This window comes from Rana temporaria, chromosome 7 (genome assembly GCF_905171775.1).
Source record: "Rana temporaria chromosome 7, aRanTem1.1, whole genome shotgun sequence".
In the NCBI taxonomy this organism is placed as follows: Eukaryota; Metazoa; Chordata; class Amphibia; order Anura; family Ranidae; genus Rana; species Rana temporaria.
Window position 1 is genome coordinate 136,015,795 of NC_053495.1, and position 19,913 is coordinate 136,035,707.

The following is a 19,913-nucleotide window of genomic DNA, read 5'->3' on the forward strand; positions in this document are numbered from 1 at the left end:
ACGGAGGTCACGAACAGTGGGCGATCCAAAGGGCACAGGTTTCGACTACTGCCAGAGGATGTGGGGTAATGGGCACAGTTAAAATAAAGGAGGCCCAGGGTTTGGGGATATATATCGCCAGAGGTTAAAAGAAGCAGAAGCGTAAGGGAGGTAATATGAGAATACGATTTATGTGAGGGGACATGCTTCAGAGTCCCGTGAGTTTTAGAAAGAGGTGATGAGTGCAGTAATAGGGAGAGGGGAGAAGTGAGGGTGATATGTACAGATTGTGGGGTGGAGAAGAAAAGACTGGTGAAGAAAAGGGTGAGGAGAGAGGCTGCAATTGTGAAAAGAGAGGTAAAGATTGCATGTTTCAGAGAGAAAGAAGAGTCGATTTGGAAATGAGGTTACCTGCAGTCTGGTGTTTTGTAAAGAAGTCTGCCAATGCCGTTTGCCTTGTGCAAATCGCTCAAGTGCCACTTATTTAAAGAAGTCCAAAATGTACCCACTAGCATGTGCCTCCCCATAAAGAAGGTCTTGTTTAATACTGGGATGGGTGTGGATGATTTTGCAATTAACCACCTCAATACCAGGCACTTTCACCCCTTTCCTGCTAGGCCATGTTTCAGCTTTCAGCACTGTCACACTTTGAATGACAATTGCGCGGTCATGCAACACTGTACCCAAAATAACTTTTTATAATTTTTTCCCCCACAAATATAGCTTTTTGGTGGCATTTGATCACCTCTGCGGTCTTTATTTTGTGCGCTATAAACAAAAGAAATGCAAACATTTTGAAAAAAAATGCAATATTTTGTTATTTTTGCTATAAATAAAATATCCCCCCCCCCCCCCCAAAAAAAAAAAAAATTATATATATAAAAATTCCTCAGTTTTGGCTGATATGTATTCTTCTACATATTTTTGGTAAAAAAAAAAAAAATCGCAATAAGCGTATAGCAAAAGTTATAGCGGCCACAAAATAGGGGATAGATTTATAGCATTTTTTTTTTTTTTTTACTAGCAATGGCAGCGATCTGCGATTTTTATCGTGACTGCAATATTGCGGTGGACACATCGGACACTGTTGACACATTTTTGGGACCATTCACATTTATACAGCGATCCATGCTATAAAAATGCATTGATTACTGTAAAAATATGACTGGCAGAGAAGGGGTTAACACTAGGGGCAATCAAGGGGTTAAATGTGTTCCCTAGGGAGCGATTCTAACTGTGGGGGGAGGGGACCGATCGGTGTCCCTACGTACAAGTGACGCACCATCGGTCTCCTCTCCCCAACAGGCCATGGATCTGTGTGTTTACACACACAGATCCATGGTCCTGCTCAGTTACTGGGCAATCGCGGGTGCCCGGCAGCTATCGGGCATGAGCATCGGGTCCCCAGTGACGAGGCGGGCATGCTCACCGCTGCCGGAATGCACCCCCTAGGGGCTCAGGAAGGCGGAGACGTCATATGACGTCAGGCCAGAACGAGAGTCTCATCGTCCCGCCGTCATATGACGGCGGGCGTAAGGCTACTGGTTAATCAATCAGGAGGTAATATTAGGGACACAGCAAATTTTTCACACCACAATACAAACTGCAAAAAGACCAAAAGGCCAGAATTGTAACGATAAGGGAACCCATAATTTAGGTAAGACTTAAACAAAATAAACATCACAATAATGTGAACATGGTTACAGATGGAATGTGAAACAGCAGTACCATAAATGCAGTTTACCAAAGAGACATTTTAAAAGCAGGATAAATTAACTCCTTATTTAAATCATAGATTCTACACAATGGGGTTTAGTTACTAAAGCTGGAAAATCAGGGTCACTTCTGCATAGAAATCAATCAGCTTCCAGTTTTTATTGCCAAAGCCTAATTGAACAAATTTGGTTGTTCAGTTTGGTTTCTATGCAGAAGTGAGCCTGCTTTTGCACTCTCCAGCTTTAGTAAATAAACCCCAATATATTGTTTGCGGACAACAAATTACATTACATTTTGCCCACTTCATCACAGTGTGCCATCTAATGTGTCATTTGTAAGAACGGGAGTCATTTTGTATACATCACCACACACAAATCAACATTTCAGGGCATATCCAAATCAGATGCATGGCTGTGGGAAGTAATTCCAGATTTTTGTGTGCCATAAAAATTTTAACAAATGTCCAAAAAAAAAAAAATATATACGGTAAATTTGGCCAGTTGCTTTATACACACACACACACACACACACACACACACGTGTTTTTTTTTTATTATTATTATTTTTATAATATTCAGTACAAGAGAATCGCATATAAATGACTTACACTTGGCAATAATGCTGTCTACAAAGCCCATGGAAAATCGGAACACAATGAAAGAGTGTAAGTGCTCCACCTGTAATAGTAAAAAAAATAAGTGAATAAACAGATTAAAATATTCCAAATCATGTAAAATATTACAAAGCTCTCATCACTAACCACTTATTAAAAATAGACTTGCTGGCAAAACTTTCATTTTGGACATAGTAGGAAACCCGTCAGTTTTTTTGTTTCGTTTTGCCATTTGTGTCCCATTACTATCTGTCCCAAAGCCAGAAGAGGAAATCCCTCCAAAGTAAAGGAAAATCCCTGTTGGTGACCAGAGTCATCAGGATGAATGGCCTCATTACTTCTATCCTACCAACAACTCAAACAGAATAGGGAGGGTGGACCTCAATAATGGGAGCACAGATAGTAAGAAAAACATGACAGGTGTTCTAAATCCAGTTTTGCCTTTAGTTACACCTGAAGGTGGTTGTAAACCCTTACACATATCCAATAAAGTGAATAGCCTCTGGTGATACACAGAGATGAAACAAATCCTCCTACACAAGTTCTACTTGTCTATCTACAGACATCTTTCCCCTATATCCATTCAACATGCAGAATTTACGCAGGAACTCCCAGCTCTGAAAAGCAGAGGATGAAGAGCTGAAGTTACATCAGTGAGGAGAGCTCTAAGAGCCAATTGTTTTTTGGTGCTGTATTAAGGCACCCTTCCCTCCAGAGCTAAGGTGGTCAGTCGCATATTGTGCACTATCCACCCAGTTACCATGTTTATCTTGGTGTCAGGAACACTCGTCCAAAGTGACTCATGCATATATAGCAGAGGAATGAAGCAGCAGAGAGAAATTACACTTCGTGCTCTATAGAAGGCTATGCTTTGTTTATATTTCATGTCTGCATTTTACAACCACTTTAAGATACCAAGAGCTCATATATTCAGACATTGCAGCAACAGTATTTTTGCATACAAACATTTAAACCAACTGGAAATGGTGTGTACCATTGCACTTTCCCTGCTGAGGAATCGGTTCTTAAAAAAAAAAAAAAAAAAAAAAAAAAAAAGAAAGGGCTTGAACCATACAATGCCAGACATAAGTTGGTCAACATTCAAGTGTTTCAGCTATTCTGCTGTATACACCAGGGAAAGATTGGGTCTACAGGTGCCCATTCTAGGGGTCATTTATAAAACTACTATGTGCTGAAAGGCATTTGTATGGCTCTTGAGTATTTAGTCAGATTAGATTTTTCAATTTCTTGTGTTTCAGTTGTGTTCTGGCTTCATATAAATTTTAACCTGGAAGATTATATTGGAAACGTCTTCTATTCTGTCACAAAACACAAACTAATTGTATGTGCCAGATGCTGTATGGGCTGCTTGTCCTCACCCTGCCTGCTGTCATGGAAGATTACCAATATAGTTGACTTATATACCCATCACCCAGGTTATTATCCATCTGAGTCTTAACACACCAGTGATTCCCTGTTACAACTGACCTAACCTAAACAAATCGAGGGAATGGAAATGAAAGACAGAGGCACTGATTGTATTGCAGATTCCCAGTTCCTTAGCCAAGGCATAAGGGTAGAAATACGGGCTAATCACTGGACTGCTGACCTAGTGGGTAAATGCATTTGGTTGCAGGCAAGTACTGCGTGGATTTATTTATTTGTATTTTCTGACAGAACGCAGCATGGGGGGCAGGTGGACTAAACGCATTTCAAATTTCAGATGCCCTTTAATGCCAATACAAAAAAATAATATTAGTACACTAGAAGAAGTGTTCCATTGTGTCGCAATTATTGTTTTATACCAACAGAGCCATAACTAGATTATTGTTTGCCATTAGAATTCTTTTATAATGATCGACTACTGCTCCAGTTCTGAAAAACAAAATACATTCAGGTCGTATCTAAAAGTGTCTCTTACCAGTTTGTTAAAAGCAGAGTGAATGGTCAATTTTTCCCTTTCGTTTCCATTGTAGAAGGCAATTTCTTCACTAAAACGAAATGAACAAAACTGCTTACAAGAGAAGGGTCCACATTTGTATTCTATGTAATTGTCATCTATGATTGGGCAATGATCATTGCTACAAAGTGGAAAGTAAATGTACAGTATATACACATTAACTAAACATCTCTAGGAATAGCCTCTTTACAGCACTGGGGTCATTGTCTATGTGGCCAATTACCTCGTTGTCACTCCTGCAATCACAAATAGGATGTAGATGTATGAGACAGTCTCAGGCGGCTGGTGCAGATATTTCTCCAATTCTATATTCTCTTAAAGCCCAATTGTATTTTAGCACAGAAATTATTAAGTTAAACCGAGAGCAACGTTTGATATGTCCTACTATAAAAGAATGGCATGTTCTGCACTGTCAACAGGATCCTAAACAGAATATTTCCCCAACATAATATTCCACAAAAGAAATGTAGGCCGCTGAACTGCGCTCCAGTTTGATTCCAACACCTACCCATTCCCCCCGCTAGTCTGCACTCACACTGGGTATTGTAAGGAAGTGTTCTTAGGAACACTTACAAGTGTTACTGAGCACACTCCCCTGATAACCAGACCATAGATCCCCATTTTACTACACTGTTTTCACATTGCAGCAAACCATACCAGATCACAAGTGAAAAGGACTTGGGACTCCTGTTGCAAGTGGTTCCGATCCAGTCTACGCACTCACACTACGCAAACAAACCGCAGGAATGAGCCGTGCCTGGTTCAGACTGCTAGTGTGAGTATACCCGTATTGTTCATGAACAACCAGATGCTGCGGGACCATGGGCTCTTCCCCATAAAGTGTATTTAACACTGGTATAGGGGCCTAAAGCAGAATTTAATTCTCTCAACAATAAAGAGTATCTCCACTTGTAGTGAGAATAAACATTCCCCTCTGGATGATCAATACACAGTGCAGGGATTTTAACAAACTTTGAGTCCTACCCGTTTCTGCTCTGAAGAAATAGCTCTTTGTTAGATTGCGTCTTGTGCAGAACCGATCCTGAATGGAATTAGTGGATGCACATGCAGGGCTCAGAGGATAGTGACAGGGTCTGCATTCCTTTAGAAGTGATCAACCTTTTAGGCGCATCTCCCCAACACTTACATTTGTGTTGAAGAGGATGCCTAAAATCTGACTTGTATCTTAGTGCAGACTGGGAAAATCAGTGGACCAATCACACAAGCAGGAAATTACATCTCTGGGGGAGTTCCATACACCAACTGTGTATAGAACACCTCCAGGTTTTCACATTGCATTGCATTTTAAAGAGCATTAAAAGCACTGCAGATAGAAACGGGAAATATATATTTTTAAAGAACAAATACATTTTTTTGAGCCACCTCTGTAAATTGGACAAAACGAAGAAGAGAAGGGGAAAGCGGTATCACAGAGATTTATTAGAAAAGCGGTTAAAAAAAATTACAGAGTATAAAACAAAACATGCTTATCGTGTGATGGCTGATCTGCCAGTGTCCTCAATCCTGCATGGCCTGCCGGGTTCCAGCTCCCTGGTAAACTATGGAGGCGGAGTGGACGTTCTTGCGATGCACAGGAAGTCCACGCCAACCAGCGTGGAACGATTCGACAGACAGGACGTCACCAGGAGAGGATGTCACCACGAGAGGACAAGAGGCAGACCATGCAGGATTGAGGACACTGGCGAATTAGCCATCACACTATAAGCATGTCTTGTTTTATATCCTGTAAGTGTTTTTAACCGCTTTTCTAATAAATCTGCTTGTGATACCGCTTCCCCCTTCTTTCCTTCGTTTTGTCCCATTTACAGAGCTGGCTCAACTCTGAAAGTGCTTCACATTTCATGCCTTGGCATCAGAGACTGAATAGATAATCTCGGCAGTTATTGCTGTATGTTTGCCTGAACTATTGTCTGCATATACTCCATGCCCCTGACCTTATTGGCTTTTTGCACAGGGAATAAACCGTTAGCCTATTAAACATACTTAGTTCAAAACGTTGCCAAAAAGCAAAACAGCAGACTGGATTACCTGTTGGTAATGAGCCGTGAGTTGACATATCTGTATTCACCTTCGTACCGCTGCTCGGTAATAGTCATTTTACCAATCGGCCTCCTGAGGCGTGTAAGGAAAAGTCCTGACACAAGCAAATAAGCCATCATGCTTGCTGGACCCTGTGAAAGCACAGAACCACTAACTGTTATTATGGTGTCATCATTGAAATGGTAATTGCATGTGAAAAAACATAAGTGTGGTAAACCTTGCCTGAGTCACATTACCTGAGCTCCAATTGCACTTGTCAGTTTGAAAATATACAGGACGATGTCCAAAAATGGCTGCAACATAGAAAAGAAAGAAAACTAAAAATACTTATACACACACACACACACACACACACACACACACACACACATAATTTAAAGATGATAGTTATAGAACATTATTTTTCTCTAAAATGCAATAAAACACACAAAAATATCAGAAATAAAATAGAAATGGATGATCGTGAAGTACATCAACAGACCTGAAATGGTATGGCAACTGAAGCTCACTTTTGTTATGTTTAGGCAATGCCGAGTTTAGAATCAATATTGCATTTGACCACAAGAGGGAAAAGAGAAGTTCACACCCAATTATGAAAACCTATAGATAATGAGCCAAGCTGTTAGGTTGGCCATGGATAGACAGGTATCCAGCTGCTGAACTTCATAAATGATAGAAACCTATTGAAAAATGTTCAAATATGCCAAGCTTCACTGGTATCTAGTGAGTCTAATCTAGTTCCCTACCGAGGCACTGTAAAATGACGTCGGCGGGAACCCTTCCTCCTTCAGACTGGACGTCATATGACGTCCTTGCATTCCCGAATGGCTAGGGGGCACGCACTAGGGGCCACGATGTCTGCCAGGCATCGGCAATTGCCCGCAATCACGGCAGGACCATGGATCTGTGTGTGTAAACACACAGATCCATGTCTTGTCAACGGTGAGGAGACCGATTTGTGTTCCCAGAACAGAGGAACACACATCGATCTCCTCCCCTTGTGAGTCCCCCTCCCCCTACAGTTATAACACACTTTAGGGAACATATTTAACCCCTTCAGCACCCCCTAGTGTTAACCCCTTCCCTGCCAGTCACATTTACACAGTAATCAGTGCAGGTTTATAGCACTAATCGCTGAGTAAATGTGAATGGTCCCAAAAATGTGTCAAAAGTGTCCGATATGTCTGCCGCAATGTCACGGTCACAATAAAAAATAAATAAAATAAAAAAATTCGCAGATCGCCGCCATTACTAGTAAAAAAATAAAATTAAATAAAAATCCCATAATTCTATTCCCTATTTTGTAGATGTTAGAACTTTTGCGCAAACCGATCAAATACACTTATTGCGATTTTTTTACCAAACATATGTAGAAGAATACGTATCGATATAAACTGGAGGGAAAAAAAAGTATTTAAAAAAAAAAAAAAATTATAATATTTATTAAATCAAAAAGTAAAAGAGTTTTTTTTTTTCAAAATTGTCGCTCTTCTTTTGTTTATAGCGCAAAAAATAAAAACCACAGAGGTGATCAAATACCACCAAAAGAAAGCTCTATTTGTGAAAATAAAAGGGCGTCAATTCTGTTTTGGAGCCACGTCGTGCGACCGCACAATTGTCATTCAAAGTGCGACAGCGCTGAAAGCTAAAAATTGGTCTGGGCAGGAAGGAGGTGAAAATGCCCTGTATGGAAGAGGTTAAAAAAAGTATTCATACCCCTTGGAATTTTCCACATTTTGTCATGTCATGTTACAGGCAAAAACGTAAAATGTATTTTATTGGGATTTTATGTGATAGACCAACACAAAGTGGCACATAATTGTGAAGTGAAATTTTTTACAAATATGTGAAAAGTGTGGCGTGCATTTGTATTCAGTCCCCTTTACTCTGATGCCCCTACCTAAAATCTAGTGGACCCAATTGCCTTCAGAAGTCACCCAGTTAGTAAATAGTCCACCTGTGTGTAATTTACCAACTTAAGGACCAGGCCAATTTCTGACAAAATTACTTAGAACCCCCAAACATATATATTTTTAAAATAAATAGAATAAAATGGAGATCGTTGCAATATTTTGTCACACCGTATTTGCACAGCGGTCTTATAAATCCATTTTTTGGGGACACATTTGAATTTTAGAATAAAAAAAAAAGAAAATAGTAAAATTAGCCCAATTTTTTTGTATAATGTAAGATTGTTACACCAAGTAAATGGATACCGAACATGTCATGCTTTAAAATTGTGTATGTTCGTGGAATGGTGACAAACTATGGTACATATAAATCTCCATAGGCAACACTTTAATTTTTTTTTTTTTACAGGTTAGCTGTTGAGAATTACAGAGGTGTTCTAGTAGTAGAATTATTGCTCTCACACTAACAATAGTGGCGATACCTCACATGTGTGGCTTAAACATGTTTTTTGGTTGTAACAGGACAAAATGTGGAAAATTTCAAGGAGTATGAACACTTTTTCAAGACACTGTGTGTGTGTGTATATATATATATATATATATATATATATATATATATATATATATATATATATATATATATATATATATATATATATAATAAAAAAAATCGGTTCTTGTAATCCATGGCACATCCGTTATTTAAGGTTTCTTTTGTAATTCCGAATGTTAAAAACCAGGAAGACCTTCTTTTTGTATTACTTCTTAGTTTCAAGCTCTGGATGTGATGTGCATTACATTACATAATTGTACAGAGTTTTTGAATGATTCCTTTTGAACTTTTTCAATCCTATGCATCTCAGTTTTCTTAATGAGTACCTTTTTTGAAGTTCTGAGGAATAAATATATCTCAAGTTGGTGACATAAATCAAACATTGTTTCACTTTTACTTCTAAAAAAAAAATCTAGCCCAGAAAACACCAATCACAACCACTGACAAATCACACTAAATATATCTGCATATTGTCTACTAAAAGTGCAGTTATGCTTAGCGCGATTCGTCACATGGCCATCATATTGCCATATTTTTACAGTCTACATAATGTTTACTAAAGGAGTAATGTTTATGAACTATGAAAAGCCAAAAGACGACGTCTCTAAAAAAAAAAAACGTATAAAATCCTTTTTCTGGCAGTGTAGTCTGGCCATGTGTGTGTACAAATCGTTGCTGCAGACCAGTTGCTCCTGTTCACCAATATAGGCAGCTGTTTAAAGACAGGAGAACTCTGTATGTAGTTGAACAACCTGTCTCACAAAGAAAAGTTTTTTTTAGAGCGCAGCAGGATGTACTCGGAGCCAAAGGGCTGCAAACAGTATAGCTGAAAGTAGGACTTATATTTTTTTCAGAAGTGCTGGAATCAAAAATATGTATTTTTATAGCGACAGTTTTATTTTAATTTGAAAGTGGTTGTAAACACACTTTACAAAAAATAAATAAAAAAATATAACACCTGCAAGACAAAAGCATAATGAGCTAGTATGAATAGCATACTAGCTCATTATGTAATACTCACCTAGATTCGAAGCCCCCGCTGCGGTGCCCGACACAGCACCGGCCGGCGATATGTCATCCCGGAGTTACTTCCGGGTATCACACAGCTCAGACGCTGCGATTGGCCAGAGCCGCGATGACGTCACTCCCGCGCATGCAGGTGGGACCCACCAGTAACGGCACAGTCACTGAAAGCAACGGCACATACGTGCCATTGTGAAAAAGAGAAATCACCGCTCTAGGATACTAATCAGAAAGTCTCCTCACCTGATCCAAAGCCACGGGTGCCGGCAATGCATGGAATGATGCAAAATGAAGGAACAACGTTCTGGACAGGCGCACTCCAAAAATAAATTGCTTTTATTTTAAAAATCAAAAAAACACACAAAAAGCATGCCACATCAGACGGGGTAAAAAGCCGACGCGTTTCACACCAAACTTTAGTGCTTATTCATAGGATGTCCAGAACGTTTTTACTTCATTTTGCAACGTACGTGCCATGCTTCAGTGCGCATGTGCCAATTACATCAGCACATGCAAATTCAGGGGATATCTCCTAAACCAGTGGTCATCAACCCTGTCCTCGGGGGCCCACTAACAGGCCAGGTTTTATGTATTACCTTGGGGAGATGCAGACTAGAATACTGCAATAACTGAGCAGCAAATGATATCACCTGTAATGTATTTCAGTTATCTTGCAAACCTGGCCTGTTAGTGGGCCCTGAGGAAAAGGGTTGATGACCACTACCCTAAACCGTTCAGGACCTGTAGCATAAAGTGTGTTGTATGGGTTTACAACCACTTTAAAGCAGTCCTAAGGGCACAAACATGTAGCAAACGTTTTAACGGGCACCTGTTTTTATCTGTGATTTCCTGTTAAGCAAGCAGTGCCCAGATTCCACAGTTCTTCACTTTAACACCCCTCTTCCCCCTACGCCAATGGTAATTATAATACACAAAAGTTTCCTAAACATCTAATCAGGCATAACCTATACTATGTTAGAGTACAATCCATTCTAGCAAACATTGCACCACGCACACAGCTCAAAGCTACAATGATATATATTACATACTACCTTAGTACCTAGCCCTGAAGTGTGCATATTCTTCACAGTTCAGTATCATAAATATATATCATACAACCAGCAGTACACATTACACACTTTGGCGAGCACTGAAAAACTGAGAAAGCATGGTCAAACCGCAATTTTTTTCCTTGGGAATAAAATCAGGCTAAATCATGGAAAATAAAAAAATAAGTTAGTGGATCTAAACAGAATAATCCAAAAAGAAAACCAAAAGGATAAAGCCACCTTGCTCAGATTGGAATACAAATCCACTACACTGTTGCAGAACTTTTCAACATCTTGTGTAAGCAGCTGATCAGCGTTTGCTATGCGGTTGTCCAGGTTTCCCATCTTGTAATAAGTAAATGATCTAAAACAGAAAAGAGGGACAGAAAATAAAACTGCACAGAAAGTTCTGTATCGTTTCATACAAGTGGAACCTGAATTATGTCATAGCTTTACAGACAACAAAAAGGTAGTGCAAGGTTTATCATCATTACAAGTAAGCCTGTGATGAAGCCATATACCAATGTGGGAAGCCTCTGAAAGAAGCAACCAATCTTTGAAGCCTAGCTTCATACTATTTAAGATGGCAAAAAATAACCTATTTCAGCCTTACATCAAGTAAAAAAAAGACACCTAAAGCGAACTGCAAGTATTCAGCATTCCTCTATGGCACACATGTCATACACAAGGCCCACAGGCTAAATAAAGCACCCCAGGCTATTTCATGTGGCCCGCACAGCCAGAGCTTTTTTTTTACCCGCCACCTCTGGCTCTTGCCCTCCGCTCCCCACTATCGCTTGTAAACACAGAAGTCTTCCATATTTACAAGGACAACTTTCATCTCAGCGGGTTTCACAGATGCCTGCCTGCCCTGCACTCATGGAAGGCACAAGGGAGGTGCAGGTGCAATGTCGGAAGGGGAGTCCAGTGGTAAGCTGTACTGTGAACCCCATCGGTGCACAGCCTGTAAAAAAGAACTTAACCATGAACTCTGCACCTTCGCCCCCCCCCCCCCTCCGAACTGTTCAAAAAAAATACTTCTGGGAGTGCCACCTACCCATATGTTACTTATGTGTAGTGAAGCAGAGGTTCGGCAGGAGGAACCACAGTAGAGTGGGGGACCAGAAGAAAAACGCTCCCAGAAGTGTCTTTAGGCCAGGGGTTCTCAAACTACGGCCCGTGGGCCACATGCAGCTCGCCAAGGACATTTATCCAGCCCTCCCTCCTCCTGCCTACTTGTCACGCACAGCGGGAAAGCGCTGTGGCTGTGTCACAGAGCTTTGTGTGAAACGTTTGGCCGCGCTGTGACAAAAGTCCCGCCATCCTCCTAGACCAGCTTGTGTGATAGACGCAGTGTTCTGTCTATCACACAAGCTGGTCTAGGAGGAGGGCGGGACTTTTATCACAGCGTGGCCGAATTTTTCACACAAAGCTCTGACACACAGCGGGAGGTGCCCGATGTGCATAATGCACGCATTGACTGGTAAGGCTGCAATGATGGCGGGGGAGGCTGCAATGAGGGCACGGTAAGGCCCCATACTCACGACCAAACATGTCTGCTGAAACTGGCCCGCAGGCCAGTTTCAGCAGACATGTTTGGTCGTGTGTGGGCGCGAGCGGGCCGAATTCCAGCAAACATTTGCCCGCCGGGCCTTTTCCCAGCAGACAAATATTCCTGGACTTGTTTTAAAACAGCCCGCTGGAATTCAGCACGCTCGGACATGTACGGTCGTCAGTACAGACCTACCGTACATGTCCAGGCGCCCGCCGTCCCTCGCATGCGTCGAATGACTTAGACGCATGCGTGGAAGCATTTTAAAGGCGGGCCGCCCACGTCGCCGCGTCATTGTCGCGGCGACACCGCGTCATCGACGCGGCGACACCGCGGACACGCCCCGCGTATTGTTTACGCGCGGACTTCTGTACGATGGTGTGTACAACCATCGTACAGAAGCCCTCTGGCAGACATGTATGGTGAAAACGGTCCGACGGACCGCTTTCACCATACATGTTTGTCCGTGTGTACCCGGCCTAAGGCTGCAATGAGGGCACTTATGTCTGTGAACAGACTTTTTCCAGAATGAAACATCTGAAATCTCCAACCAGATCTAGACTGATGCACACTTGCATCACTTGTTACGACTAGCAGTGACAAATATGGAACCGGACCATCTCATTGGCCAAAAGCAGGCCCATAGTTCCCATTGAAATACTGGCAAGTTTGTTGATTTAACTTTACATGTTCTTCATTTTAATGTATTTGTTTTGTTTTTTCACAAGGGAAACAGGGGTGTGAAAGTACTGAAGCCAACAATTGCAATTGCATTGCAAATGACTGTATGGATCTGATGATTTAAATAACTTTTACGACTTAAAGCGGGGGTTCACCCTATAAAAAAAAAAAAAAAAATGTTTTCCTCTAGCATAAAATTAGGCATAGTAGCGCAAGCTACAGTATGCCTGTATTTTTTTAGCCCCGTACTCACTGTGCAATCGTATATTGAAGATTCCGACTCCCCGAGGGGAATGGGCGTTCCTATGCAGAGAAAAGGTGATTGACGGCCGGCTCTGGCACGTCACGCTTCTCCGGAAATAGCCGAAATAGGACTTGGCTCTTCATGGCGCCTGCGCATAGTCTGTGCGCAGGCGCCGTATAGCGCCGAGACCTACTCCGGCTGTCTTCGGGGAGCGTGACGTGCCAGAGCCGGCCGTCAATCACCTTCCCTCTGGATAGGAACGCCCATTCCCCGCGGGGAGTCGGAATCTTCAATATACGATTGCACAGTGAGTACGGGGCTAAAAAAAATAAAGACAGGCATACTGTAGCTCGCGCTACTATGCCTAATTTTATGCTAAAATGTTGTTATGGAGGGTGAACCACCGCTTTAACAAAAAATGCACCACTGTAGCCCAACAAAACTGTGAGAAACCCGAATATACACACAAAAATAAGTACTCACTTGAGATATTCATCGTAGAGGTATTTAGTTAGTCTTTCCCGAAAACATAACTTCAGTTCGTTGAGGCCAAATTTCAAAAAATTATTTACTAATGAGATCTGAAAAACAAGAAACCATGTTATAAAAGCTAATTGTGTTTGCCATAAAGAAAAAAAATAATATTTGATCAAAACATTTTCCCAACACAAGCTCTTTACAAGAACATTCCTGTACCAAAACAATCATGAAGATATCCTTCTGCAAAGAACAGAAGCAAACCATGTGACTATCATTAATACAGTCAGAGCCAGGAGCAAAGCGGCACCAAACATATAATCCTTTATTATATTAACAGTTCAACTAGCTTACAAAAAAATTACTTTGGGGGAGGGGGAGAGAAAAAAAAAAGCCAAACTTACGGCAGGCATGGTGGCGATAAAGTTGAATAGGTATCTCTTAAAATCTTTCCTGCTGCGACCAATGATAGCACTGCAAACCATCACATGCACATAGTGTTAATAGCATACACATAAATACATTTACTAGAAAATTTATAAAGCATGCTTATGTAGGAAACAAGTTGGAATTCTGATTATAAAGAACAGGCCAAGCAACAAAGTATTTAAAATCAACATGTTGATGAGCTACAGTTGGAGGCGCTGAAGGTGCACTTTGATTTCCAAAAACAGAGAAGCAAATGTGATAGTGTTATTTGAAGCAACAGACATTAAAAAATTATTATTAAAAAATTATTAAAAACTGGCATTAAAAAAAAAAAAAAAAAAAAGGAGGAAAGGGGGGGGGGGGGTCATGTCTATCCCTTTCACTGCTAGTTGCCCCTGTCTTCAGACCTGCGCTGGCTGAGAAATGTTCTGCACCTGACATTTTCCTAGACGTCAGATGCCTGGTTCCCTTCTGCACACTCGCTCCAACCATTACTGTGTTCCTGGCTACAACCCCTCCATCACTACAGGACAGAGGGGTAGAGACCAGAGCAAGGAATCAAGCATTTAACACACCCAGAAGTGTACTAGATGCTGGAGATGTTTCAGCCAGCACAGCTGATGGAGATCAGAGACCAATAAAATGGGCAGCGTGAAGAGATAAAAAAGGAACCCCTTATTATGCAGGAATGCCAGCGATTCAGAGATTTAGGTCACTTTAAATCACAGTGATAAGCGCACCTAATACAAAAAAGACTAACAATGTGTGCCTGTACTCAAAAAGGTAAAAATGTAGATTACTAGAAAATTTTTATTTTATATTAGAAAACACACACACAAAAGTACTGAGAATATTTAAAAAAAAGTGTGTGTCTTACATCAATAAAGGACTTTAAAAAGGTGGGAATTTGTGTATATTTATAGATTATAGGTTATATTTTTTTTAGGGGGGGGTGTTAATGAGTAACCAGGGGGTACATTTTACCCATTCACATCGAAAAGAGAGCGGAAATTTTGATAAAGAGGACTTCCAGATTTCGATAAGTGCCCTGCCCACGTACCTCCCACAAACACTGGGCGATGTATGCATACTTTTTAGCATACATCGCCATGTGGCACATTTTGTAAGTAACCCTTACTATCCTTTCACCTTTTTGGTGGAAGTTCGGGTCAATATTTTGATTACTTTTTACTTTGTTATTCCAGACATCCCATCTCATCTGCCCCTGAGGAGTGTTTTCCATACACGAAACGCCGCGTCGGGCTTACAAAGATGTAGCTACTTGTGCTAATGGGATTTTTATTCTGATCTACTAATCATTTATTTATATTTTACAAATTATTTTTTGTTGTGTACCGTTTAGTCCCTATGTGTCTATACTTATTGATTGAACTGAACAAATCTATTGTTATGTGCTAATACTTGTATTATGATGCAATTCTGGTTATGCTATGTGTCACTGTACACGCCAACTGCTTTTACTGTATGGATATTATATCCACCTAATACATGTTTACTACTTTCAATTGGTTCCATTCATTTTTTACCCCCATCAGCACACTGTTTCATTTAAAGTCCCAAATCTTTTTCATTTCATATTGAATTCGGGATGGAGATGCATCCTGTATGTAATCTCATTTAAAGTCCCACAAACGCCTTTTGGCGTCCCCCCTTTCCTCATAGGGTTGTAAGGAAGAGGCCAGGAAAGGTACACCTGGCAAGTTACCATCCCCATGTTAACAGCAGTAGGGGTTGGGGGGGAGCTCACTGCCCCCTAAAGTCTTTTCATAGAGGATAAAAATTGTTGCCACATAATTTTAATAGTTTAACCAGTTCCCGACCAGCCCACGCAGACATACTGCAGCAGAATGGCTCTCCTGGGTGAAATCCATTTTTATATTTTATATATATATATATATATATATATATATATATATATATATATATATATATATATATATATATAAATAAAATATACACACACACACACACACACACACACACACAGCCTCACCCAGGAGAGCCACCAGAGGGCGCAAGCCCCCTGCATGGCGGGGAACCCGATGCGATTGGCCGGCGGGCACGATCACAAGTGGGAGCAGGGGGGGTTTTGTGTGTGTAAAAAACACACAAATCCCCATGCTGTCTGAGGAGACAAGACAGATTGTGTCTTTCTACAAAATAGAAAACATGATCTGTCATCTCCTATAGTGAGTCCCCTTCCCCCCACAGTTGGGACACACTAGAGGAAACACAGTTAACCCCTTGATCGCCCTCTAGTGTTAACCCCTTCCCTGCCAGTGACATTTACATAGTAATCAGTGCAGATTTAAAGCACAGTCGCTCTGTAAATGGTCCCAAAAATGTGTCAAAAGTGTTTGACCTGTCCACCGCAATACCGCCAAAAATCGCAGATAAACACAATTACTAGTAAAAAAAATATGCCATGTAAAAACGGCATAAATCTTTCCCATAGTTTGTAGATGCTATAACTTTTGCGCAAACCAATCAATATACCCTTATCGCGATTTACCAAAAATATGTAGAAGAATATGTATCTGCCTAAACTGAGGAAAAAACGTTATTTTATTTTTAATTGGGATATTTACTATAGCAAGAAGTAAAAGTGTTTTTCAAAATGTTGCTCTTTTTTTGATGGCCTGGTCATTGAGTAGCCAAATCTTCCGGGGCTGAAGTGGTTGTAAACCCACATTTTTGACTTTTACCTACAGGTAAGCCTATAATAAGGCTTACCTGTAGGTATAAAGAATATCTCCTAAACCTGTACGGTTTAGGAGATATTCCCCCCGCAATGTGCCGCTGATTGCAGCGGCGCATGTGCAGCGGGGATCCTCGGCTAAAGGACCGGCAGCCGCCGGACGTTGCCCAATTGAAGTCTCCCGCGCGCATACTAGCTCATTATGGCTTTTGCCTTTCAGGTGAAAATAAAAAAAAAAATAATCGCGGGTTTACAACCGCTTTAAGATGCTTCAGAGTAAGTATATTATTATCCTTTGTCAAGAGTCAAAAGTTCACATATTTTAAAATCTTCATCACAAAACAGCTGAAGACTGTTCCAAATAGCGTTTCTTACAACACCATGCCGCTTACGTCTCGACAGACAGTGCACCTTTTATACGTTTTTTTTATTTTATATTTATAATTTTTTTCATTTTTTTCCCCATTCTATTTTTCATTCAGCTCTTCCAATGATTTTTTGTAACATACTTTGTCACATTGGTAGGACTTAACAGCACCAATCTAACCCATATATAAAATGTTCCCAAATTCTTTCACCGATCCACACCTCTGGGAACAGGTGGGGGAGGTTACAGCCAATTTTCATCTCCTGGCATGGAACACTATATTGTTCCCTCTCTTTTCTATGAAGCCAACTTCCCTAGATGGCTGATCATTTTTTTTTTTTTACTTTCTAGACCCATCAAAAATTCTCCAGACCAGTGTTAATTTTGACATCAAATTTCTATTTAGTTATAGTCTTTTGACTAAAATGCCATTTAAATTTTAGTTGTATTTCAGTCTTGACAAAAATTTCATTTTAGTTTTAGTCATATTTTAGTCATCTAAATTGTTCTAGTCATATTTTAGTCAACTAAAATAGTATTCATTTGGTTGACTAAAATATTTTAGTTTGACGAAAATTAACACTGCTCCAGACTCAACACATCTGCAAACAGAACCCCAAAATCCATGGCTTGTTTCCACATGTTTCCCTTCTTCTCTGAGGCTTGGAATTCACTAGACACCAATGCGTCTTTCAAATTCTTCCTATTCTCACAGTAAGAGGATGTGGACCTACTATATTTTCTATAATTAAGTTCAACTGGAGGATATGCCAAGGTCTTTTAAGTATGTATTTCAACCTGTCCCAACGGACAGGCCCCATACTGTATCTAGGTACCCTTGTCACAGTCAGTGTTTCTCTCTCTCTCTCCCCCCCCCCCCACACACACACAGGGGAGAACTACGATCCATCTGGACAACCTTCTTATACATTTGTCAAACTTTGGAGTCCAGAGCAGTGGTTCTCACCCTGGGGGTCGGGACCCCCTTGGGGGTCGAATGACGATTTGCCAGGGGTCACCGAATGCTGGGCTGTTTCTGAAGCCCACACCGTTCTCCCGCCCATTCAGTTCACGGCATGGGTGGGGGGCAGAGACTAGAGGTCAGCTGACTGGTGAGGAATGTGAAATGGGAGGGGCTGGAGGAGACCCTATCTCCTGATTTTGGCATCGGTGTCACTGCTATGAGATGCCACAAAGTCGGAGACACAGTGAGTAACACTACCCGTGATTAAAGTTGCCATTAAAAGTCCCCACTACAGTTCTCAGATTAGCAGACAACCTTGATCAAGAGCAACCAAGTTGGCTGATTAGAACTCCCCCCAGCACTGCCACTCGTCCCAACTCTGTGCCAGCAATGCCACTAATCCCCCTCCCCACCAAGGAGTAAAAAAAAGGAATAAAAATAGAGAATACATGAAAGGGAGAGGAAAAGAGGGGGAGGAACAAAGAAAAAGGGGAAGGAAGAATAAGAGACAGAACAAGAAAGACGGCTAGAACAAGGGATGGGGGGAAAAAGGCAAGAAATTAAGATAGAGAGGGTTTCAATACTGTATGAGTGGAAGGGACTCAGGAAGCGCTAAATGTCCGTGGGCTGGGGGGGGGGGCGCAAATTACTTGTCTTGCCTTGGGTGCCGACAGCCCATGCGCCGAAAATTATTTTAGTGTTAGGGGTCACCATAACTTGGGAAATGTTATCAAGGGGTCACGGCACTAGAAAAGTTGAGAACCACTGGTCTAGAGTATCCTACAAACCCCTCCCACTTGTCATTTTCATTGAATCTTTTTCAATAATCATCCTTTCATGAACAGTTGAGTGTATTCTAAAAACGTTTCCATATAGTATAGCTCATTTCCTGGTGAGGAGATGGGAAATATATGAATAAAGCAGTCAATTTGTGGCTGTAGGTTTGTGGTAAGTCTTTGTTTTTAAATTAGGAACAAATGGACGTTGCTCCAGGCTGGTCTGCTACAAGGCATCGACTGCAATGCCCAGGGCGTCTGCTAAGAATCGAGGTATACAGAATCTTTGGATGGCTTCACTCCACACAATTCCAGCTTATTGAAAAACCATGCAATAATAGGTGTATAAGGCATGACACGAGCAAGCGCTAAATCATCACGAAACGCGTTGACCTTTCCATGCACCCTCTTACTTTGTCTGTATACAAGTGTAACGCCCTGCTACTTTCATAGGTGGTGCCGCTTTAAATTTAGAGGGTGTTCAGAGATTTAGTTACCTCTGACAATGTTATTTTGAGCAAATTTGGGCCTCTGTTCCAGCCATGGCTGTACTGTGTATGACCACTATTGCTGCCTGGGGTGCCTGTACCACCCCAGGCCAAGGGTGGCAGCAGTCAAGTCAGGGTGTATTGGGTGTTTTTCCTCAGCAACCAATCAGTGGGGGGTGGTCGCCCCGCTGTGCATGCTGGGGAGAGTACTTAAGGGACAGACGTCATTGGTTCGCGGGTCTGTCGTCCCACCACCCCCCGTGTGTGGCCCTCATGGCCGGGGGTGCGTGTTCAAGTGTTCCTGGCTCCGGGACCACATTGGTCCGGGGCAGTAATCTATCTTGTAGGCCCA

At 41.3% G+C, this 19,913-nt stretch overlaps 1 protein-coding gene across 1 annotated transcript in view; it reads right to left on the reverse strand.

The window, feature by feature from the left end:
• ABCD3 (ATP binding cassette subfamily D member 3) overlaps positions 1-19,913 on the reverse strand; it is a 107,010-nt gene that overhangs the window by 45,713 nt on the left and 41,384 nt on the right. The window contains exons 5-11 of the mRNA XM_040359990.1: positions 14,223-14,292; positions 13,825-13,922; positions 11,105-11,228; positions 6,566-6,622; positions 6,318-6,460; positions 4,230-4,299; positions 2,303-2,372 (exon numbers count right to left, since the gene is read on the reverse strand). Coding sequence (XP_040215924.1) covers positions 2,303-2,372; positions 4,230-4,299; positions 6,318-6,460; positions 6,566-6,622; positions 11,105-11,228; positions 13,825-13,922; positions 14,223-14,292 — 632 coding nt within the window. The remainder of the gene's footprint in view (positions 1-2,302; positions 2,373-4,229; positions 4,300-6,317; positions 6,461-6,565; positions 6,623-11,104; positions 11,229-13,824; positions 13,923-14,222; positions 14,293-19,913) is intronic.